The sequence below is a fragment of the Ursus americanus genome, chromosome 25 (genome assembly GCF_024610735.1).
Source record: "Ursus americanus isolate L20-20 chromosome 25, mUrsAme1.1.p, whole genome shotgun sequence".
In the NCBI taxonomy this organism is placed as follows: Eukaryota; Metazoa; Chordata; class Mammalia; order Carnivora; family Ursidae; genus Ursus; species Ursus americanus.
This window is the reverse complement of record NC_142151.1, coordinates 18,444,086-18,463,861: the sequence shown is the minus strand read 5'-3', so window position 1 is coordinate 18,463,861 and position 19,776 is coordinate 18,444,086. Positions and strand designations below refer to the sequence as shown.

The window sequence follows — 19,776 nt, the reverse complement described above, 5'->3', positions numbered from 1 at the left end:
AGTCAGTTATTCTTCTCTGGCGACATTTTGGCCTCACCACCCAATGGTTATTAAACTTCAATAGTAGGCAGAATATCTTCCCAGTTAGTGTCTGAAATGTCACCACTAGCTAATTATTGCCTTGTGTTTACACTGTCATATCCTTGAAATCTTCATTTGTAATTCCAGGTGTGGGTGACATACTAAATACTAATTCCTTATTGTAACAAGATTGTTTTCATTCTTGAGGAGAAACATGATTCAGTGTCAATGGAGGCAGAAATCAATAAAAGAGATGAAGAGGGTAGGAAAAGTAATGTTGCTGGATCTCAAAATAATTGATTTTAAAATTTTCTCTGACTTGGCTTTACTCATGTGCATGCCTCCCACTGCTTTTTAGCACATTGCACCACTGGGTAGTTTGAGTTATAGAAATGTCAGTAACTACAATTGTTCTTACTGATAACTTAGATCAATATTCTCAATTGGGTTTGTATTGACTCCTAAGCAATGTGCTACATTTAGTTGTATAAATTGTATACTGAGCAACTCTACAGGTACCATTGTTACATGGACTGTAAGTATAATCCTACTTAGCAGTATTGCCCATATGTAAGGCTGGCAGATATAGCAAATAAAAACAGAGAATGTCCACACAATATTTGCAACATACTTATTCTAAAAAAAATTTTTGCTTATCTCGAATTCAAATTTAAATGGGTGGCCTGCATTTTATCTCACTACCCTACAATATGAGGTGTCTAGAAAATGTGTGGGCACACTTTTGGTTGTCTCAGAGGATACATTTGGCAATTAATGGGCAAGGCCACTTATCCTAAATGTCTTGCAATACACCTAGGAGATTCTCACATTATGAGGAATGTTGCTTTTCTGCTTAATTCTTCAAAAGGTAATAGTTTACCAGATTAAAAAAACCCTCTGAATTTAATTACTTTATTCTGAATCTAATTACTTTATTCTAGAAGTGAGAAAACTGACTATTAGATAGCATAAGTGATTCACTGATTGAAATTAGTACCAGAAAAAAAAAAAAGCCCCCAAAACAAAGAGTGGTAGAGTGTAGTCAGTAAGCCCAGGCCCACCTGTGTTATCACTGCCAATGGTCTATAGATGTAAAGAACGCATATGGGGGACAGGTGGGAGATGTGGATAGAGAGAGCTTTGTAGGAGTCTTAGAGCATGCTAGCTCTACTCAAGTTTGAAACTACTATGACCTATTGATGAATTTTAAGCATAAAAGCATCGCAATCAGGTATTTTTAGAAAGATGACAGTGCAGCATTGTGGAGGAAAGAAAAAACAGTAGCCAGTTTTGGAGAATATCATCAGCAAAATTACTCATATGCTCAATATATTGTGTTTTCTGAGCATTCCATTCTGCTTTACCACCAAATCTTTAAAATGGCATTTCTGTTCTTTCCTATTCCCTTTATAAGCCTAGTCCTGGTTGCGAGGTAGGTAACCTTCTTGCATCTCCTTGGTCTTCTAACCTCCATTCATTCTTCTTTTATAAAAATACCCTGCTTTGAAGATCCTGTCTGCTAACTATGCTGTCCTCTCCACTTGCTGTTGAACTTGCCTACTGATCTCTAGGTCACTGACCTTCATTTCTTGAACATTTTCCACCTTGGAACATTGTCACTGTCTTCAATAGTACTTGTCATAATTCACACTTATTTTAATAGTCACCCCAATTCTCCTTCCCTGTGGTACATTCTTTGTTTTTGAACTCCTCTCATCCATTGATCTTGCTCTGCATCACACTCAGCCACTCACTCCTGTTCCCTTGATCTTGTCTTGATCAGTGAAGAAAGCTCTTCCATTATCTTGATTTCTAGCTGCCTAGTCTACCATCACCATCTTCCTCCTTTCTAGCTCATTTCCTCAAGTTACACAACTCAAACAATCTGTTGACTATAAGACATTTTCACTGGCCTTAACTTCTTTCATATGCTCGTGTCCCTTCTTGGTGAACTTGGATCCCATGGTTGATACCAATAACTCCATTGCATAGTTCTTTCAACTCTTTTGGCCCTCTCTCCTTTTATTTTATCATATATATGTCAAAAACCCAACTTGGGTTATTCTCTGCCAACTCGACAACTGTAGCAAGCTGCTGAATGTTCCTGGAAAAAAGCACTCAACCATACTTACTGCTCTTACTATTACCTCATGCCCACTACCCTCAAGTTGGTGTTTAAGATTTTCTGGCAACCTATATATGTCAGTAGTCCATTTATTCTTCTACTCATCTATAGGTTTATTTAATACCTTATCCTCGCTCCTCAACATGCCAACACACTTTCCCCCTCTTTCAGTCTTCTCAAGGCTATCTTCTTGTTGACAGAAAAAATAGAAACAGAAAAGAACTTCGATAAGCTTCCACCAACACATCTGTCATCTTACCTCACTTCGGTCCTTTCCTCTATTACATGGGTGGACTGTCTGTGCTTTAATCTGAGACTGATTAAATCCCATGCCCTGTTCTCTACTCAAGGTCAACACTTTGGTCTCTAAGTTCTCATTTCTCTCATCATCAATTTTTGCTTCTTCAGTGGATCTTCCTAACAACATACATATATGCTATGACTTATTTCAATAAACGAAATTCCTGACCTACATTTCCCTGCACGCTATCTTATTCCTGTTCATCCTTAGAGCAAAGCCCCTTTAAAGATAATTTTCTGCTTTCTACCCCAAATTCCTCTCTTCATATTCTCTTTTGAACCTATTCTAATCAGGGTTTTTGTTCCTAACACTCACATCAAAGTGTTCTTGTTAGATTCACTAATGATATCCATTTTGCTAAAATCCAGTGGCCAATTCACAAATTTAGACCTATCAGTAGTATTTGAAATGGCTGATTTCTCCTTCTTTAAAATAGGTTTTTGTCTGGGATTCCAGGTATAAGATGCTTCTGGTCTCCAACAAGTTGCTTTTTCTCAGCCTCTCTTTTTGATTCTCTCCCATCCTCTCAAACTTTAAAATAGGTGTGCTGCATGGTCTAGCCCTCAGATCCCTTCTCTTTCATATTTACATTTAACCCTATGTAATCTCATCCGATCTCATGGCTTTGAAAACCAATTTTTGCTGACACCTCCAATATTTTTATTTCCAGCCTCTCTTTTTCCCTCAACTCAAGACATTCAATTTTGCACTTGACATCTCTAATTAGAAATTTCATATGGAAATCAAACTTAGTATATTTTGAACTAAACTCCTGTTTTCCCCCACTCTCCACTGCTCCTCCTACAGTTTTCTCCATCACAGCAAATACTCAACCAATACAAGCTCGTATGGCCATAATAGTGGGTTAGTGACTGGCACTTATCCTGACTGGTCAGTACCTGTGTCCTAACACTTGTTAAATATTTGGAACATCCCTCTTATGTAGAACATTATATATTTAGTGAATAAATTAATACAAGTTTGGGATTTGTTTAGGGACTCTAAAGTTACTGGTCTTTGATATATCAATGGTTCCAGTAAATGCATTAGGCTATGTTAAATGCTTTATGAGGTTATTATATATATTGCTAGCGTAGATGTTTATCTAATAATGGTCTTAAAATGTCTAATAATGTACTTTAAAGTTGCAAATGCATTCAATAAAGAGCAAATTTGAAAGCCAAATAACAATTTTAAAATTAAAGTCTGTATCAGCTTATTTTTTGTTAAATTCTGAAATCTTATTAATATGTTGTTTGCCAATTATATTATTAATCCATTTGCAATTTAAAATGATTGATTTTTGAGAAAGTTGATCAATTCAAAGTTGCTGAAACTTCAGTGTTTTTCTTATATCATATGAACATATTCTTGCTCTCAAAGACTACAGAGACTTAAAGTATTTGCAAAGATCAGAAGTAATGTAATATAACACTGAGATCAATTTTTTCTTACTTTAAAATAACACATTAAGAATTCCCATTTATTAACTAGCCAGCCAACATCTAGAATTGGCTGCAAGATTTAGTTTCAGTGAGTTAAAACAATAAGCTAAATCTATCTCTCTCAAACACTGTGAAAGGCTGTAAAAATGTGAATTTAAAAATGAATTCTCATAAGAGTTTTAAATCAAAGTTGAACAGTAATTGTATTTTATTGCCTTTTTCATAAAGCAGCTTGTCAGAATGTCCAGTCTTTAATGTAGTTCAACCCACTATATTCGTATTGGAGTTACATAGAATAATGACACTATGAAGAACGGTGAACTTCTAAGGAATCTTTTATAATTCTGATTCTAAAATGTCATCAGTACTTCACTAGACTCTGAAAAATAATCTTGGTCTTACTGATGGTACACATGTGACATTTATCTTGCCCGCAACGTAATCTCAGCCAGCTCCAAATAGGAAAAGAGCAATGTAGTGACAAATGTAGTAATTAACATCTGGGTTTAGCAAGCAGGGAACAAGAAACATATGTTCACTATTAAGACAGGATTTACCCATTTGGATTTATTTTGACATTTGATTTCTGCTTAAAAAATAACATTGCTTAAACCATAAGTAATACTATTTCTTATTTAAAGAGGCTTTTAGAAATGAACGGCAATACTGCAAAGAGCTAGAAATTATAATTAATATGGCTTTAAAATAAAAAAGGCAACAGCTGTTTATATATCTCAGCTGAAGTAAAATGTGGATACATGTGTGTTTAGGTACTGCAATCATTTCCTATAACTTTATGTTTATATTGTTCTTTATAAAGATCTTACTTAGTTCACAACACAATTCCACCAAAACAGAGCAAAATTTAAAGCAAAAACAATTCCTGTTATGACAACTATTATTTGCTTGTGGAATGAAATTACACTGAACGGAAAAAAGAAGTTTATATTAGCATGAGAGAATAAGTAAAAATAAACAAACAAAAACCAGGTAGATACAGGACTAGGGTGTCTAAACTGATGCTTCCAACCTCATTAGAAGAGATATTGAGGTGGTATGTAATTAAAGTCTTCATCTATGTCTATTTTCTTTTATCAACAGAGTATGTGTGTGTGTGAGGAGAGACAGATAGACAGATAGGCAGACAGAGAGAGAGACATGGTCTCAGAGATTTACAAACATCCCTCTATCTGGGTTGCTATTGTGTCTTTAGACTAAAGCCCCAAATATGTCTGTCCCATCTAACTTAATTCAGATACCACCACTGGACTTTATTTTTTTTAATTTTTATTTTTTTAAAAGATTTTATTTATTTATTTGACAGAGAGGCAGCGAGAGAGGGAACACAAGCAGGGGGAGTGGGATGGGAGAAGCAGGCTTCCCGCTGAGCAGGGAGCCCAATGCGGGGCTGGGATCATGAACTGAGCTGAAGGCAGATGCTTAACGACTAAGCCACCCAGGCACCCCACCACCACTGGACTTTAGAACAGACTTTTTATCTCATTTCCTTGACAAAAAGCAAGACTGCTTAGAATCGGGAATGATCCCAGATGGGAATATGACAGTTGATTTTAACAAGATAAGGTTGTCCCGTTTTATATTCAAGCTGTATCTTCTACTTCTTCTCTCCCCCTTTTCCATTCACCGCCACAGATTTCTTTATGTTCATGTCTGTATTTATCACCATATTATAAATGCATTGAGAATAAAGTTGATATGGTTTTAGTTGAATCTCTCCAATTTGTTCTCTACAACCAATTTAAAGCTCTTAATCTAGAGTGTTATACACAGTAATGTTATAGTTATACAGGCCCAATACAAATTTAAAAATCTTCATAAAGTTATGTACAGTGATAAAAAATATTTTAAACAGTTACAAATAAATGTACTAGATGTACTTTAATAATAAATGTACTAATGTAACTAAAAAAGAATATGAGTTTTAGTGTATAGGCATAATAGGATTATTTGCTTTCCCTACACTGCCATATGACAAGCAGCTATGAAAGAAGAAAAGTATTTTGTTTTCAGATTTATTTATTTATTTGAAAGACAGAAGGAGAGAGAGAGAGACAGAGACAGAGAAAGAGCATGAGCAGTGGGGACAGGCAGAGGGAGGGAGAGTCTTAAGCAGACTCTGCACTGAGCGTGGATCCCCATGGTGGGTCTCGATCTCACAACCCGGAGATCACGACCCTGAGGTCACGACCAAAACCAAGAGCTGGATTTTTAACCAGCTGCACCACTTAGGTGCCCCAAGAAGAAAAATATTTGTATACGGATTTTTCTTGGGCCAGAGATGGGGATTATCTTATCCCAGGAATATTCAGCACAAATATAAATTTACTTTATATCTCTCATTTTATTAGAAGAAGAAAGGACACTTGTGTATGTATAAAAATTTCCTCTAAGTCATTCACATCACTTAAAAAAATTAAAATACTCATGTTACATCCATGACTTTATAGATTTTGATGGTTATGTAGATAACTATGTAGATAACTATGTTTACAGGGAAAAACTATCAGTAATACAAAATTTAAAAATTCTCAACATGACTTACTTTGAAATCATTTATGTGATTTTTAGGCCAATAATGTTTTATTTAGTTAATTTTTAAAGATATTTTATCTATTTATTTGAGGGAACAGAAGTAGGGGGAGTGGCAGAGGGAGAGGGCTCCTCGCTGAGCAGGGAGCCAGACTTGGGGATCCATCCCAGGACTCTGGGATCAGGACCCGAGCTGAAGGCAGATGCTAAACTGACTGAGCCACGTGGGCACCCTTATTTAGTTAATCGTAAAATAAGTTTTCATTTCCACTATATAAAAAAACTTTTTAGGTACTGCAATCATTTCCTATAACTTTATGTTTATGTTGTTCTTTATAAAGATCTTACTTAGTTCACAGGACAATTCCACCAAAACAGAGCAAAATTTAAAGCAAAAACAATTCCTGTTATGACAACTATTATTTGCTTGTGGAATGAAATTACGTTGAATTGAATCAGGAAGTGTCTACCAATATACAGAGACACATAAAGGTTTCACCATCATTAACCCATTTGAAGATAATTGAAAACTGACCACATTATGCATTATGCACAAAGAACTTGGGTGATTAGGCAGGTCACACTGCTTATTAATGTTAATCAGCATCTGATGACATCCCTGTCAAATTATTATTGTTCTATTACCATGTAATTCATATAATGAGTATTGTATCAAGGCCCACAAAGTTCCTTAGGAATAATGGGGGAAAACCAATGTACGACGTTATGACAGTTTTTATGGGGCCATTGGCACTTAACAACATAGACTACTGACAAAGACTGTAAGCTTCTTAGGGCAGTGCCCACATCTGATTCAGCTTTCGACTTTCTAGAATAGAATTTCTCAAATCTGGCTGTGCATCTAAATCACCCCGTGTTCTTAAAAAACAATACAGATACCTACATATTAGCCTTTACCTAGCAAATCAGCATTTCTAAGGACGGCGCCTCAGAGCATACTTTTAAAAACCTCCTCAACTTATTTGAAAAAAATTGATCACTAGGTGCAATTTTGGTCCACCTCCCTGGTCACCTCCCTGGTCACAGTATACAATGTAGGCCATCAATAGACATTTGTTGAATGACTGATACAGTAGTTTTCCAAAGTGGCCCCTATTATGCTAGTGCCCACATTTAATTTTTGTTGATTTGATTTTTATTAATATAGCACTACTTTATTTATTTTGTAGTACAGAAATGACAACGAATAAGTAGATACAGGATTTACATCTCAGGAAGGTATTTTAATGTACTCTACTCATTGTGCAAAATTCAGTTAAATTATTGGGGGGGTGTTACTTTGGGAGAAAGCACACCTATAATATTGGCTTCCTTTGATATGAGACAAATGGGATTCCCCTTCTTTGGAAGTCCAGTGCTAGAAGACGGCTAACACATTCTCACTCAGAGCATTTTTAGGTCATGTGAGTTTACGGTAGTGTCTCATGTTTGATGATATAAATACCTCTTCTTTGTCCTTCTGTATTTTTTTTTTCCCCTCACTCAATTCTTAGACCTTAATTCCTCTAAGGAAAAAAAAACAGTACGGTGCCTGAAATTTCTTTAGCCTTCCTTTTCCTAAATACTGACCAATGGAGATTAAAAACAACACAAAATGAAATGAAAACATCTCTTCCTGGGGTATCCGTAATCGTACTTAAGTTAGCGAATTAGCAAAGGTGAATGTGATGAATCCTGTGAGCTCCATGTTTGGTGGTTTTGTTCATCCGTGTATGTGCAGCAATGATTGTGATGGGCAACAATATTCACTAAACGTTGCCGTGTTAAGCTGCACCTTTGCAAATCTTCCCTACTTGTTATGTCTGACTCCTTTGCTTTGCCCTCTCACAACAGTCCTCTGCTAGCACTTCTGTATGAACTTATCCTGTGAGCAGACACATTTAAGAGTTCCCTAATGAGAGCCTGCTGCCACATGAAAACGGATCTCAGTATTTGCCTTATTCACACTAGGGCCAGAAATCAGAAGGTCTCTCCACTTTGCACCTACTTATTTCTGCCTAATTAAGCTAAAGGCTGGCACCTCTTGTGGTTACCAGATATTTTGTCAATTATCCTGAAAAGGCATAGCCTTTAAAACAGCTTTAGCATAATCTGTGAGGCAGCCTTCAGCATACAAAGATGACAATCCCATTCACTATCCCCTCAGCGTTTTCCCTTATAAAACTGCCATATCCATGAGGCCCTTTGACTATAGAGTAAGTTAATGGACATGGCCTTCAGAGAATGTCAGACGAAGTAAAGGACATTAAGATGTCAGCATTCTAAAAAGGGGCACCTGGCTGGCTCAGTTGGTAGAGCATGTGACCCTGGAGTTCAAGTCCCATGTTGGGCACAAAGTTTACTTAAAAAGATGTCAACATTCTATATTCCTAAATATACAAAAAGCACTTGAAATCCAATGAAATAAATTAAGTTGCCTCGGTCCTATAGGGCAGAAGCCTCTGTTATATCTCATTTCTCATTACTCACTGATTAAGACATAAGACCGAATATATTCAAAAGATAGGATATAATTTATATTGAGTATGCATGGACAACAGTTTAAATTCATGCATATGCAATATATCTACACATAACCATTTATTATAGTATAACTTTACTATTGGCTAATACAGTTTTCAACAATTATTTTACATCTTTGTTTTCAGTTTCCTCATTACATAGTTCTATTCCCATGATGAACACATACTGTTTACTTCTTTCTCTTTGTTCATAACAGACATATTAAAAACAGGCTCTGAGCAGTCTTTCTGAAGGGTACAATTATGACTCAGTGCACTATTAATGCTTATCCTTTAGAAGCATGGCCAGGCAGTATTCTTGAGCTAGGTACTAGGTAACCAGTGGAACCTGTCTCTATGTTAGCAGCTAGTAGGGCACCCAACTTTATTCTCTAGCAAGCCAGAGGTCTCTGTCATGGGGTTCATGACGGATTATACACTGGGGTGAGGAAAGAATATCAAAATTACATTAAATTTTATTTTGTAACATCATCCAAATTTTCAAATTTTCTACAAATATATATATATATATATATATATATATATATATACATATATTTATCATTTTCATTTTTTCAGATTCCAAACATTCTCTTCATTACGTGTTTGATCCAGAGGAAAAACTAAGTGTGGGTGAGGGAGGGGAAGGGAGGGGCCACCTTGCCTGGGTGCCCCCCATCTATTTTTTCTACAAATTTTAAAACATTTATTATTTACTAGTTTAGTAATTTCTGTGTAAAACATAAATAAAGGATATGTTTTGGAAGCATGAGCTAATTTCTTTAAAAAAAAAAACCCAAACTTGTAGGCTATAAGAATAAATAAGAGACTGCTGCTAAGTACTTTTCAGATGCAAACTTTTGATCTCTTAGTTTTTGAAAAGCAATATAAATTCCATAGTTAATATATGCTAATGATTCTGTTATTATTCATTTAAAATATCTATTAAATATTGATGAGTTTATAACTGTGCTATAAATGGGTAAAAATTGAATGAATATAGTCATTGAATTCTTTAAGCTTCAAAACAAGAGAAAAGTGTATAACCATAATGGAGGCTTTGTCTTTAGAGGTCTCTTTATCTAGCATAACTTTCTCCAAATTTCTATTTATAACTCCTATTTGCCCTTTAAAGACAACTTGAATGTCCTACTGTCTGGGATGTCTTCTCTAACTCACTTGGAATTGAGTTAAGTATACCTACATAAGTGCTCAGCCACTTGTCCTTTGATACAAAATAGCATCTCCAGCTGAGAGTCTACTAGCCTGGAAATAATACTGTAGCACAACTTCTTGAGTCCATATTTGCTAAAAGTCAATAATATAGTAGGACACCTGAGTATCTCTTATATTGAAGGCCAAATGTCTGACCATGTCCAAAGTGAAAAAAAAAGGAAAGATGTCTATAGTATGAGTAATTTTTCTCAAACAACAGTGTGCATCAGAACACCCTGGAAGGCTTGTTAAAACAGACTGATGGGCCTTATCTCCAAAATTCTGATTTTGGGCCCCTGGCTGGCTTAGTCGGTAGAGCATGCGACTCTTGATCTCGGAGTCATGAGTTTGAGCTTCATGGTGGGTACAGAGATTACTAAAAATAAAAAATAAACTTAAAATAATGACCAATGGCCAAAATTTCTGATTTAGTTTGTCTAGGATGGGGCCAAAAATTTGCATTCTTATAAGTTCCCCAGTGAGGTTCCTAGCATAGTCCAGAAACTGTGCTTTGAGAACCACTAGTCTTAGAAACTGGTAATAGGGATTCAAAAGTCTCACCTTGCTCCTGGAAGGTAGTGTAGTCATTATTGACAATTTTGGGTTTTTTCTAATAGCCATAGGACTCTTATGGTCGGAATTGTGGGATTTTCTTAAGTGGGTCCATTCATCATTAAACCACAATATTACTCAATTGGAAGGTACAGCAGTAAGCTAACATCCTAAATCAGTGAGTCTACAGTTGATACAGAATTTTCAATACATTCATTAATATATTGTATTTTTAAATTTCAGTAAGATTTCCTTGCTATACACTGATTTAATGTATTACATAGCATGTAATTTTTAAAAATTCAAACCATGACTTGTCTCATCTAATGACTTTCCCAAGCTCCAAGTGGAGAAGAAAGGTTGTTGAAGAAACAGCTGAGAAAAACAGGATTCTTTGACTCTTTATTAAGTCCCAGCTGTGGGATCTAGTTTAGTTCTCCTACTACAGTGCCTAAAATTTAGTGAAGCTTAAAATATGTCTACATATACAGTATGATATTATGTATCATACACATGGTATAACCCAAGTGCTGCTGGCATTTAATTACGACCTCAGAGTTCAGGCATGGCCTGTTAATTTCTGAATCAGAGGCTGCACTAAGAGGGGCACCTGGATGGGGGAGGAGAAATAGGGGTTCTCAATATTTTAATTGAGAAAGCCATCCTAGGGGCAGTCAGTGTAAGTGGTTCTGTCATTCACTCACAACTCCATCAACAATGGGTGTTTTATAATTAGCGTATTGAATGTCAGAGATTATATTTTTTAAATAAAAATGGTAGCTGGTTGGCTAGCTTGGTTAATATTAAAAATGGGCTCTCATTGGTGACATCAAAGTTATTCCAGATATGTGGATTACTTAAGAATATTCCATAAATGGTTTCCATTTTTGCATTAAAAGGCAAAAACCCTAATAGGCATGCACCCTGTACCCTTAGGGATAGTGTTCTAGATAAATCCCTGAAGGGCCCTATGTCTGTCCAGGAATTCTGGAGGATTCTGTTAGTTTGGTACTTGCCTCTGAAACTTAGCAGCTGTCTCACAGAAACCTTTCATGCAGATGGTGATATGAACACCTAATATTAAAGCTAGTGCTCCCTTGAACATTTATAAGGAGTTGTAACATCTGTGTGCGTGTATAGCTTATATACATATATGTGTGTGTATGGGGTGGGGGATCTTAAGAATGTTTTTTTTTTTTGACCCATATGAGAGAGGGGAGCAGAACTGGGGTCTGGTATTTCTCTTCAATTTTCCAGGCTTTTCTCAGAAACACTGGTGAGTATACCAAACACCTCACTAAGAAATCCTTAAATATTTTTTCGGATGGGAAGTGTCAATAGACCTAGATCGTCTGAAACGGTTATTTATGATAGAAAAGGTATATTTGAGCAGAGAATGGGGCTGAGGAGACAGAATGGCAGATATCTCTGAAAGCTGAGGGGTAGTATGGTAAGGATTGCAGTTCTAGACTCCTGTTTTCTGTTGATAGTAGAGTAAGTCACTTAGTGCAAACCTCCTGCTGAGGATAATTGGATTACTACACAATTTTTTTTAAAAACTTTGCTTGAAAGCATCAGAGAACTAACAAGATAGTGAAGAATTACCAGGCTAGGATTTGCGGCAAGGATTTGGAGATGTGAATTGGGTTTTGGCACTACTTTTTTCTTGTGAGTGTTTATTGATATAGGTTTGAGCCGTGGAAGGGCTGAGAGGTTGAGCAGTACTTTTGACCACGTTGCAGAGATAATAAGAAAGGAACTAGAATCCAGAGCTGCCAACGAGGATCTCGGTGAATCCACCTTATTTTGGGTTTAGATTCAAAATGGCTACATCTCAGGAACAAGATGAGCCAGAAATAGGCTCTCATAAAAGCTACAGTTTGATTTTGAAAAATCTGAATCCCTGCAACTGAATTTCAGCAATCCTAGATTGTTAATGTCCTCACATATTACAGTTCTCTAGACTAAGAAAACAGCAACATAGGCCTCCAATTATTTTTACAAAAGAGGTTGCAGTGCAATATCTGGCCCAATAAAAAGGAAAAAAGTAGGCTTACAAAGGAACAAGACTGAATGATTAAAGACCAGTAGAAACACTAGACAATAGAAATATATACGCAGTGGGCCCCAATATTGAAATTTTTAGAAAGATTTAAAAATATCTATGCTTAGGGGCTCCTGGGTGGCTCAGTTGGTTAAGCATCCCACTCTTGATTTTGGCTCAGGTCATGATCTCAGGGTCCTGGGATTGAGCCCTGTGTGGGGCTCCCCACTCAACAGAGAGTCTGCTTAAGATTCTCCCTCTCTCTCTCTCCCTTTGCCCCACCCCCTGCTCACTTGCTCTCTCTCTCAAATAAATAAATAAATCTTAAAAAAAAAACTATGCTTACTATTTTCAAAGAAATAATAAAAAGGACAGATTTTCAGCAAAGAAATAAAAACTGAAAAAAAGGAAATTCTAAGTCTGAAAAATAACTGAAATTAAGAGCTTAAAGGATGGATTTAACAGTTGATTAAACACAGATAAGTAGAGAATAAACAACTCAGAAGATAAGTCAGAAGACACAAGAATAAGTTATGGAGAACAAAAGGATAAAAAATACAGGAATAGAGCATGAGTATGGAGGATACAGCAAGAAGGATTAACTTCTATGTAATTACAGCTTCAGAAAAAAAGAAAGGAAAAAAATATTAACAATATTTGAATCATTAATCACAGAACTTTCCCAAACTGATGAAAGACATCAGGGAACAAATTCAAGAAGTGCTAACAAGCATGATAAAAAGAAACAAACTTATATCTGAGCAATTAAAATAAAACTGTGAAAACCAACAGTAAAAAGAGAAATATTAAAAGCAGATAAAGAATAAAGAAAAAATAGGGGCGCCTGGGTGGCGCAGTCATTAAGCGTCTGCCTTTGGCTCAGGAGGTGATCCCAGAGTCCTGGGATCGAGCCCCGCATCGGGCTCCCTGCTCTGCTGGGAGCCTGCTTCTTCCTCTCCCACGCCCCCTGCTTGTGTTCCCTCTCTCACTGGCTGTCTCTCTCTGTCAAATAAATTAATAAAATCTTAAAAAAAAAAAGAATAAAGAAAAAATCGTCTCAAAGAAGCAACAAATATAATAGGTGGGTTTTAAACAGAATCAGTGGAAGCTAAAAGACAATGAACTAATAGCTTTAAAGATTATAAAATAAAATCATTATTATCCAAATACTATAGTCAGCTAAAATATCCTCAGAGAATGAAGACAAAAACTTTTCAGACAAATAAAAACTTTTCAGACAAATACAAATTTTGAAATATTTTTCTAGCAGCAAATTCATATTAAAAGAAATAATAAATGGTATTCTTCAGGTAGAGGCACAGCAGCATCAGATATAAAATCAGAGTTACAGCAATGGGAATGAGATATGTGAGTAATATTCAACAGATACTAAGTTTATGGGATACAGATATAGATATATATTATTAGTATAACATATAAAACTCAACTGGGTTAAATAGACTTAATCCACGGTCACAGGAAAAATCATAGTAAACATTTATAAATATTTTAGGAGAATGATAAAGATACAATACAGTATGTAAAAACTTGCAGGGTGCAATTAAATCTTGATTAGGAGGGGGATTGAATTTTAAATGTGAATGGGACACCCGGGTGGCTCAGTTGGTTAAGTGTCTGCCTTCACCCAGGTCATTATCCCAGGGTCTTGGGATTGAATCCCAGTCAGGCTCCTTGCTCAGCAGGGAGCCCGCTTCTCCCTCTGTCTGCAGCTCCCTCTGCTTGTGCTCTCTCTCTCTCTCTCTCTCTGTCTCTCTGACAAATAAATAAATAAAATCTTTTTTTTTTTTTTTAAAGAATTTTAAATGTGTAAGTGAGGACAGGTTGAAAATAAACAAGTAACTATCTGGGAATGTAATAAATAGAACAGCAAATTATAACCAAAGGAAATGGAAGAAAGGAAATAATAAAGATCAAACATAAATGAAATAGAAAAATAATACAATAGAAAGAGTTAATAAATCCCACATTTCATTCTTTGCAAAGATTGGTTAAATTCATAATCCTCTGGCGAGACTGACTAGGAAATGACATATGTAAGGGATAGAAGAGTTGACATCTTTTCAGATCCTATAAATGTTAAAAAGATTGGGAGAAGATGCTCTGAATAATTTTATGCCAATAAATAAGTACAAATTCCTAGGGAACTATAACTTAGACCCAGGAAGTAATAGAAAATGTGAATTGTCCTATAATTCTTAAATAAATCGAATCTCCGGATCTACATGGCTTTCCAAATTAAAGAAATAAAACCAATTTTATACAAAATCTTCCAGAGAAAAGAAGAAAAGCAAAAAGTCTTTGCAACTAATATTATGAGGCCAGCATACTCTTCATTCTAACCTGGTAAGGACATTATAAGATAGACTATCTTTGTCGTAAACAAAGGTGAAAACAAATGCTAAAGAAAATGTTAAATCAAGTCCGGCAACACATAAAAAGGATAATATATTGCGACTAGGTAGAGTTTATCTTAGTAATGCAAATTTGCTTAAAATCAGAAAATCTATCAGTGTAATTCACCACACTAACAGAATAAAGGAGAAAAACCATTTATTATTGGGTGATTATTTATCAGCCCAATAGATTCAGAAAACAAATTTGATAAATTCAATTTTCTTTATTGTCAAAACTTTTTTTTATAACAGAAGGAAATTTTCTTTAAATAATAAAGGGTACCTACAAAACCTGTGTACTTAATGAAGAACTTGAGACAGTTCTTCCCTGAATCCAGAAATAACACAAGCATATCCGCCATCACCACTTGAAGGCCCTACAGAGTACAAAATAGCTAGAAAAAGAAATAGAAACTATAAATATTGAAAAGAAAAAAATAAAACTCCTGTTATTTGCAGGCAATATGATGTAAGTAGAATATTAAAAAAGTACAAATAAATTATTAGAATTAGAAGTGAAATTAGTAAGGTTGTTGAGGAAAATGTCAATATACAAAATCAGTTGTTATCTATATAGTGGTATAAAAACCCAGAATTTTAAAAAGGTACAATAAGATATCAAGTAAAATATTTTTAAGATCTCTATGCATATAACAATAAACTATTATTGAGAAAAAAAATTTTTTTAAGATTTAAATAGGTACATGATAATGGATTGTAAGATATTAAGATGCATTTTCAACTAAAATCCCAGCTCGCTTTTGCATGGAATTGACAAGAGAAATTTAAAATTTCAGGGAGCCTGGGTGGCTGGGTTGGTTAAGCATCTGTTTTTGGCTCAGGTCCTGGGATCGAGCCCTGCCTCGGGCTCCCTTCTCAGCAAGGAGTCTGCTTCTCTCTCTCTCCCTCTGCCCTCCCACCCCCCGCTCATTCTCTATTTCTTTCTCTCAAATCAGTAACATCTTAAAAAAAAAAAAGAAAAGAAAAATTTAAAATTTACATGGAAATGCAGAAGTCCAAGAAGAGCCAAATACTGTTTAGAATAAGGATAAAATAGGAGAACTTACTCTGCTAGATTTCAGGACTTATTATAAAGCTATAGTAATTAAGACTGTTGGCACAAGGGTAGACAAAGAGATCAGTGGCATAGAATATGGAGCCCTGAAGTAGACACATACCTAGATGGACATTTAAATTATCATAAAGGTGGCACAGAAGAATAACAAGAAAAGGAAAGTCTTTTAAATGGTATTGGAACAATTCAAAATCTACATGGAAAATAAATAAGATGACTTTTATTTCACACCATGCACTAAAGTCTACTCTAGACAGATTGTAGGCTTAAATGTGAAAGGCAAAACAACAAAGTTTCTAGAAGATAATACAGGAAACTCTCTTTATGACATTGAGGTAGGGCATGTTCTAATCATATAAGAAAATATCAATACATTTTACTATATTAAAACGAAGAGTTTCTGTTTATCAGAAGACATAATAAAAGGAACAAGGGGACAAAACACAGAGTGAAAAAAAATCATTACAATGTATTTAATTAACAAAGGCCTTCTATCCACAATGTATGAAAAATACTATAAATCAGTAAAAGAATGTCATACAATTTAATAGAAGAAAGGGCAAGAGACCTAAACTGGCACTTCACCAAAGAGGATATCCAAATGACCAAACAATATATGAAAAGGTGTTCCATCTCATTAGTAGTTGGGAAAATACAGACCAAAACGCAATGAGATGCACACGCCCCAGAATGGCTAAAATTAGAAAGACTGGCACAATCAGGTATAGACAAGGTTGGGGAAAATGGGAACACTTATTCAATGCAAGCAGAAGCCTATAATGTTGAAGAGAAGCATATCCTAAAATCCAGAAATTCTGTTCCTACGTGAATGACCAACCCAAGTGCATGAAGAGACATACAAGTAAAAGAATGTTCATAACAGCATTATTTGTAATAATCCCAACTTGGAAACATTCCAAATGTCTATGCAGAGAGGAATCTACAAATTGCAATATATTCATGTAACAGAATGCTATATAACAATGAAAACCCACCTACTTAAGATGTGGATATCCCTGCATTGTTGGTTGAAACAAACATTTTGTCATTGTCTCTCAGTTCTGGGGATTGGCTGAACTCACTTGTGGTGTTCTGGCTTGAGGTCTCTAACAAACAGTTATTTGGCGATTGGAGCTGGAGTCATCCACTCAAACTACTGTGACGTTGATGCTAGCTGCTGGCTGGAACCTCAGCTGGGCACTGGCAGAGCGGTGTTCCCTGGCTATCTCTCTATACTGTTTCTCCACCTGGCAGACTCAGGGCAGCTCAGTTTCTCATATGGCAGCTGAAGGTTTCCATAGGGAATATATGGAGAGGAATTGGCAGAAGCTGCATAGCCTTTCCTACCCTAACTTGAAAGCCATGCAGTGTCACTTCTACCAAATCTTTTGTAGACTTCTCTGGATACATGTTCTACAGTTTAAAACGCTAAAAATTGAAAAGAATGTAGTTCCATGAGGCCCAGGATCTGGAATAATAGGTTGTTGAGAAAAAGGTCAATATATCTGGAAGAACATTCTTCTCATATTTGTTATTGTTTTTATTGTTTTCAGGTTCTTACTACCCTCTAAGGCTTAGTTCTAGCTCTTGACAACCTGGCCCTGACTTCCTTGCTGGTTTCAATCTTCCTTTCACAGATACTTTACAAGAATGCTGAGATCCAACTGAATTGTGTTCTTGCACTTTTTCATGTATCTCTGTGATAGAATAACTGCCCTCCAAAGATGTTCTCATTCTAATCCCCAGGACCTGTGAATATGTATTACCTTATGTGGCAAAAAGGGCTTTGCAGATAAAATAAAATTAAGAATCTTGAAATGGTAAGATTATCCTGGTTTATTCAGGTGGGCCCAGTGTAAACACAATGAGAGTCAGACCAAGAGTCCGAGAAGGAAATGTGACAGAAGCAGAGGTCAGATTGTGGAATTGCTGGAAAGGGCACAAGCCAAGGGATGCAGGAAATCTCTAGAAATTGAAAAGGCAAGGCAATGAGGTTTTTTTTTCTCTCTATTTCCAGAAAGATCCAGTCTACCAACTACCTTGAATTTGGTGCCTTAAGGCCCATTTTCAGAATTCTGACTTTAAGAACTGAAAGAAATGGACTTGTGTTGTTTTAAACTGCCAAATTTGTTGTAATTTATCACAGGAGCAATTGAATCTAATGATTCTCCTTCTTCGTCTTTGTCTTCTCCTTCTTCACTTTTTTTTTCACTTTTGACCTTTTTTTTTTTCACTTATGTTCTCCCCCCCCCCCCCCACTTATGACCTTTCCTATATTGTTTGGTTCTATTTGAAATACTTCCCTAGGCCAACTCTTTTTAAAACCCTATGATCTCACTCATATGTGGATTTTAAGAAACAAGGCAGAGGATCATAGGGGAAGAGAGGAAAAAATGAAACAAGATGAAACCAGAGAGGGAAATAAACCATAAAGACTCTTAATCATAGGAAATAAACTGAGGGTTGCTGGAGGGGAGGGGATGGAGGGATGGGGTAACTGGGTGATGGACACTGGTGAGGGTATGTGTTGTAATGAGAACTGGGTATTACAAAAGACTGATGAATCACAAACCTGTACCTGTGAAAGAAATAATACATTTAAAAAAATCGTACCTGGTGTTAAAGATCCAGATCCAGTGCTCTCTTCTCTCTGAATCCTTTTTACCATCACAGTCAGAAATAATTCTTAATCTTCTAAAATGCTAGGGCACTTACTAGCCCCTGATAGTCCACTAATCACATATTACTTCAAGTTATTTGAGGTCAAGGTGCTACACCTTTTTTGCTGTTCCAGCTTCCTGTTCAGGAATTTTACACATATTGGGCATGCACATTTGTTGAATGAAAATAGGATTTAAAGAACGTTATCAAGTATTTAAAAAGATTTCTAATAAAAATACATAAAATAGTGGATATTTTTATAAAAAATATAAAAGTAAATTGTAACATACGTTTGCAACTTCATATGATCCATTTAATATCTGTTCCATGTAATGATTTAGGTCTCTGAATCTTTTGTGGTCTGAATTTGTAAAGGGTAAGTGCCACCAATGAGGAAACCTGTTTAAAACAAAACAAAATAAAAGTTGTGTATCTTCATTAGTTTGAAAATTGGCCTCTGCATCTTAGGGTTGATCATGAACTTGTAGCATTAGATTGAAGGGCCAATGAAAATATTTTAAAAAATGGAACACATCATTAATCCTGAGGGTTTCATTAACATGGTTTTGGTCACTTGTGTTATTTTAACTTTCATCAATATTAACACTAATTTAATTTAACATAGTAATATATATGTTCTTTCTTACTGTGTTTATAAAGGACCACATATTTTGTCCTTTAAATATATATGGAGGCTTAATAAATTGTTTTTGAAGTTAATGATTCATAATTTTTGAAAAAGGTCAGATTGTATTGTTTCTTTTGGGTTCACTAGAGATATTTCTATCCTAACTAAATTAAACATTTTACCAAGTGACATATGTTTCCATCTGGTCTTAGTCTTTTGGAAC

General features: G+C 35.6%; 1 protein-coding gene across 3 annotated transcripts in view; it reads right to left on the bottom strand.

Moving 5' to 3' along the window:
* PIK3C2G (phosphatidylinositol-4-phosphate 3-kinase catalytic subunit type 2 gamma) overlaps positions 1-19,776 on the bottom strand; it is a 354,209-nt gene that overhangs the window by 46,816 nt on the left and 287,617 nt on the right. For all 3 annotated transcript variants that reach the window (XM_087855664.1, XM_045781381.2, XM_045781382.2), the window contains exon 29: positions 19,216-19,324. In XM_087855664.1, coding sequence (XP_087711790.1) covers positions 19,216-19,324 — 109 coding nt within the window. The remainder of the gene's footprint in view (positions 1-19,215; positions 19,325-19,776) is intronic.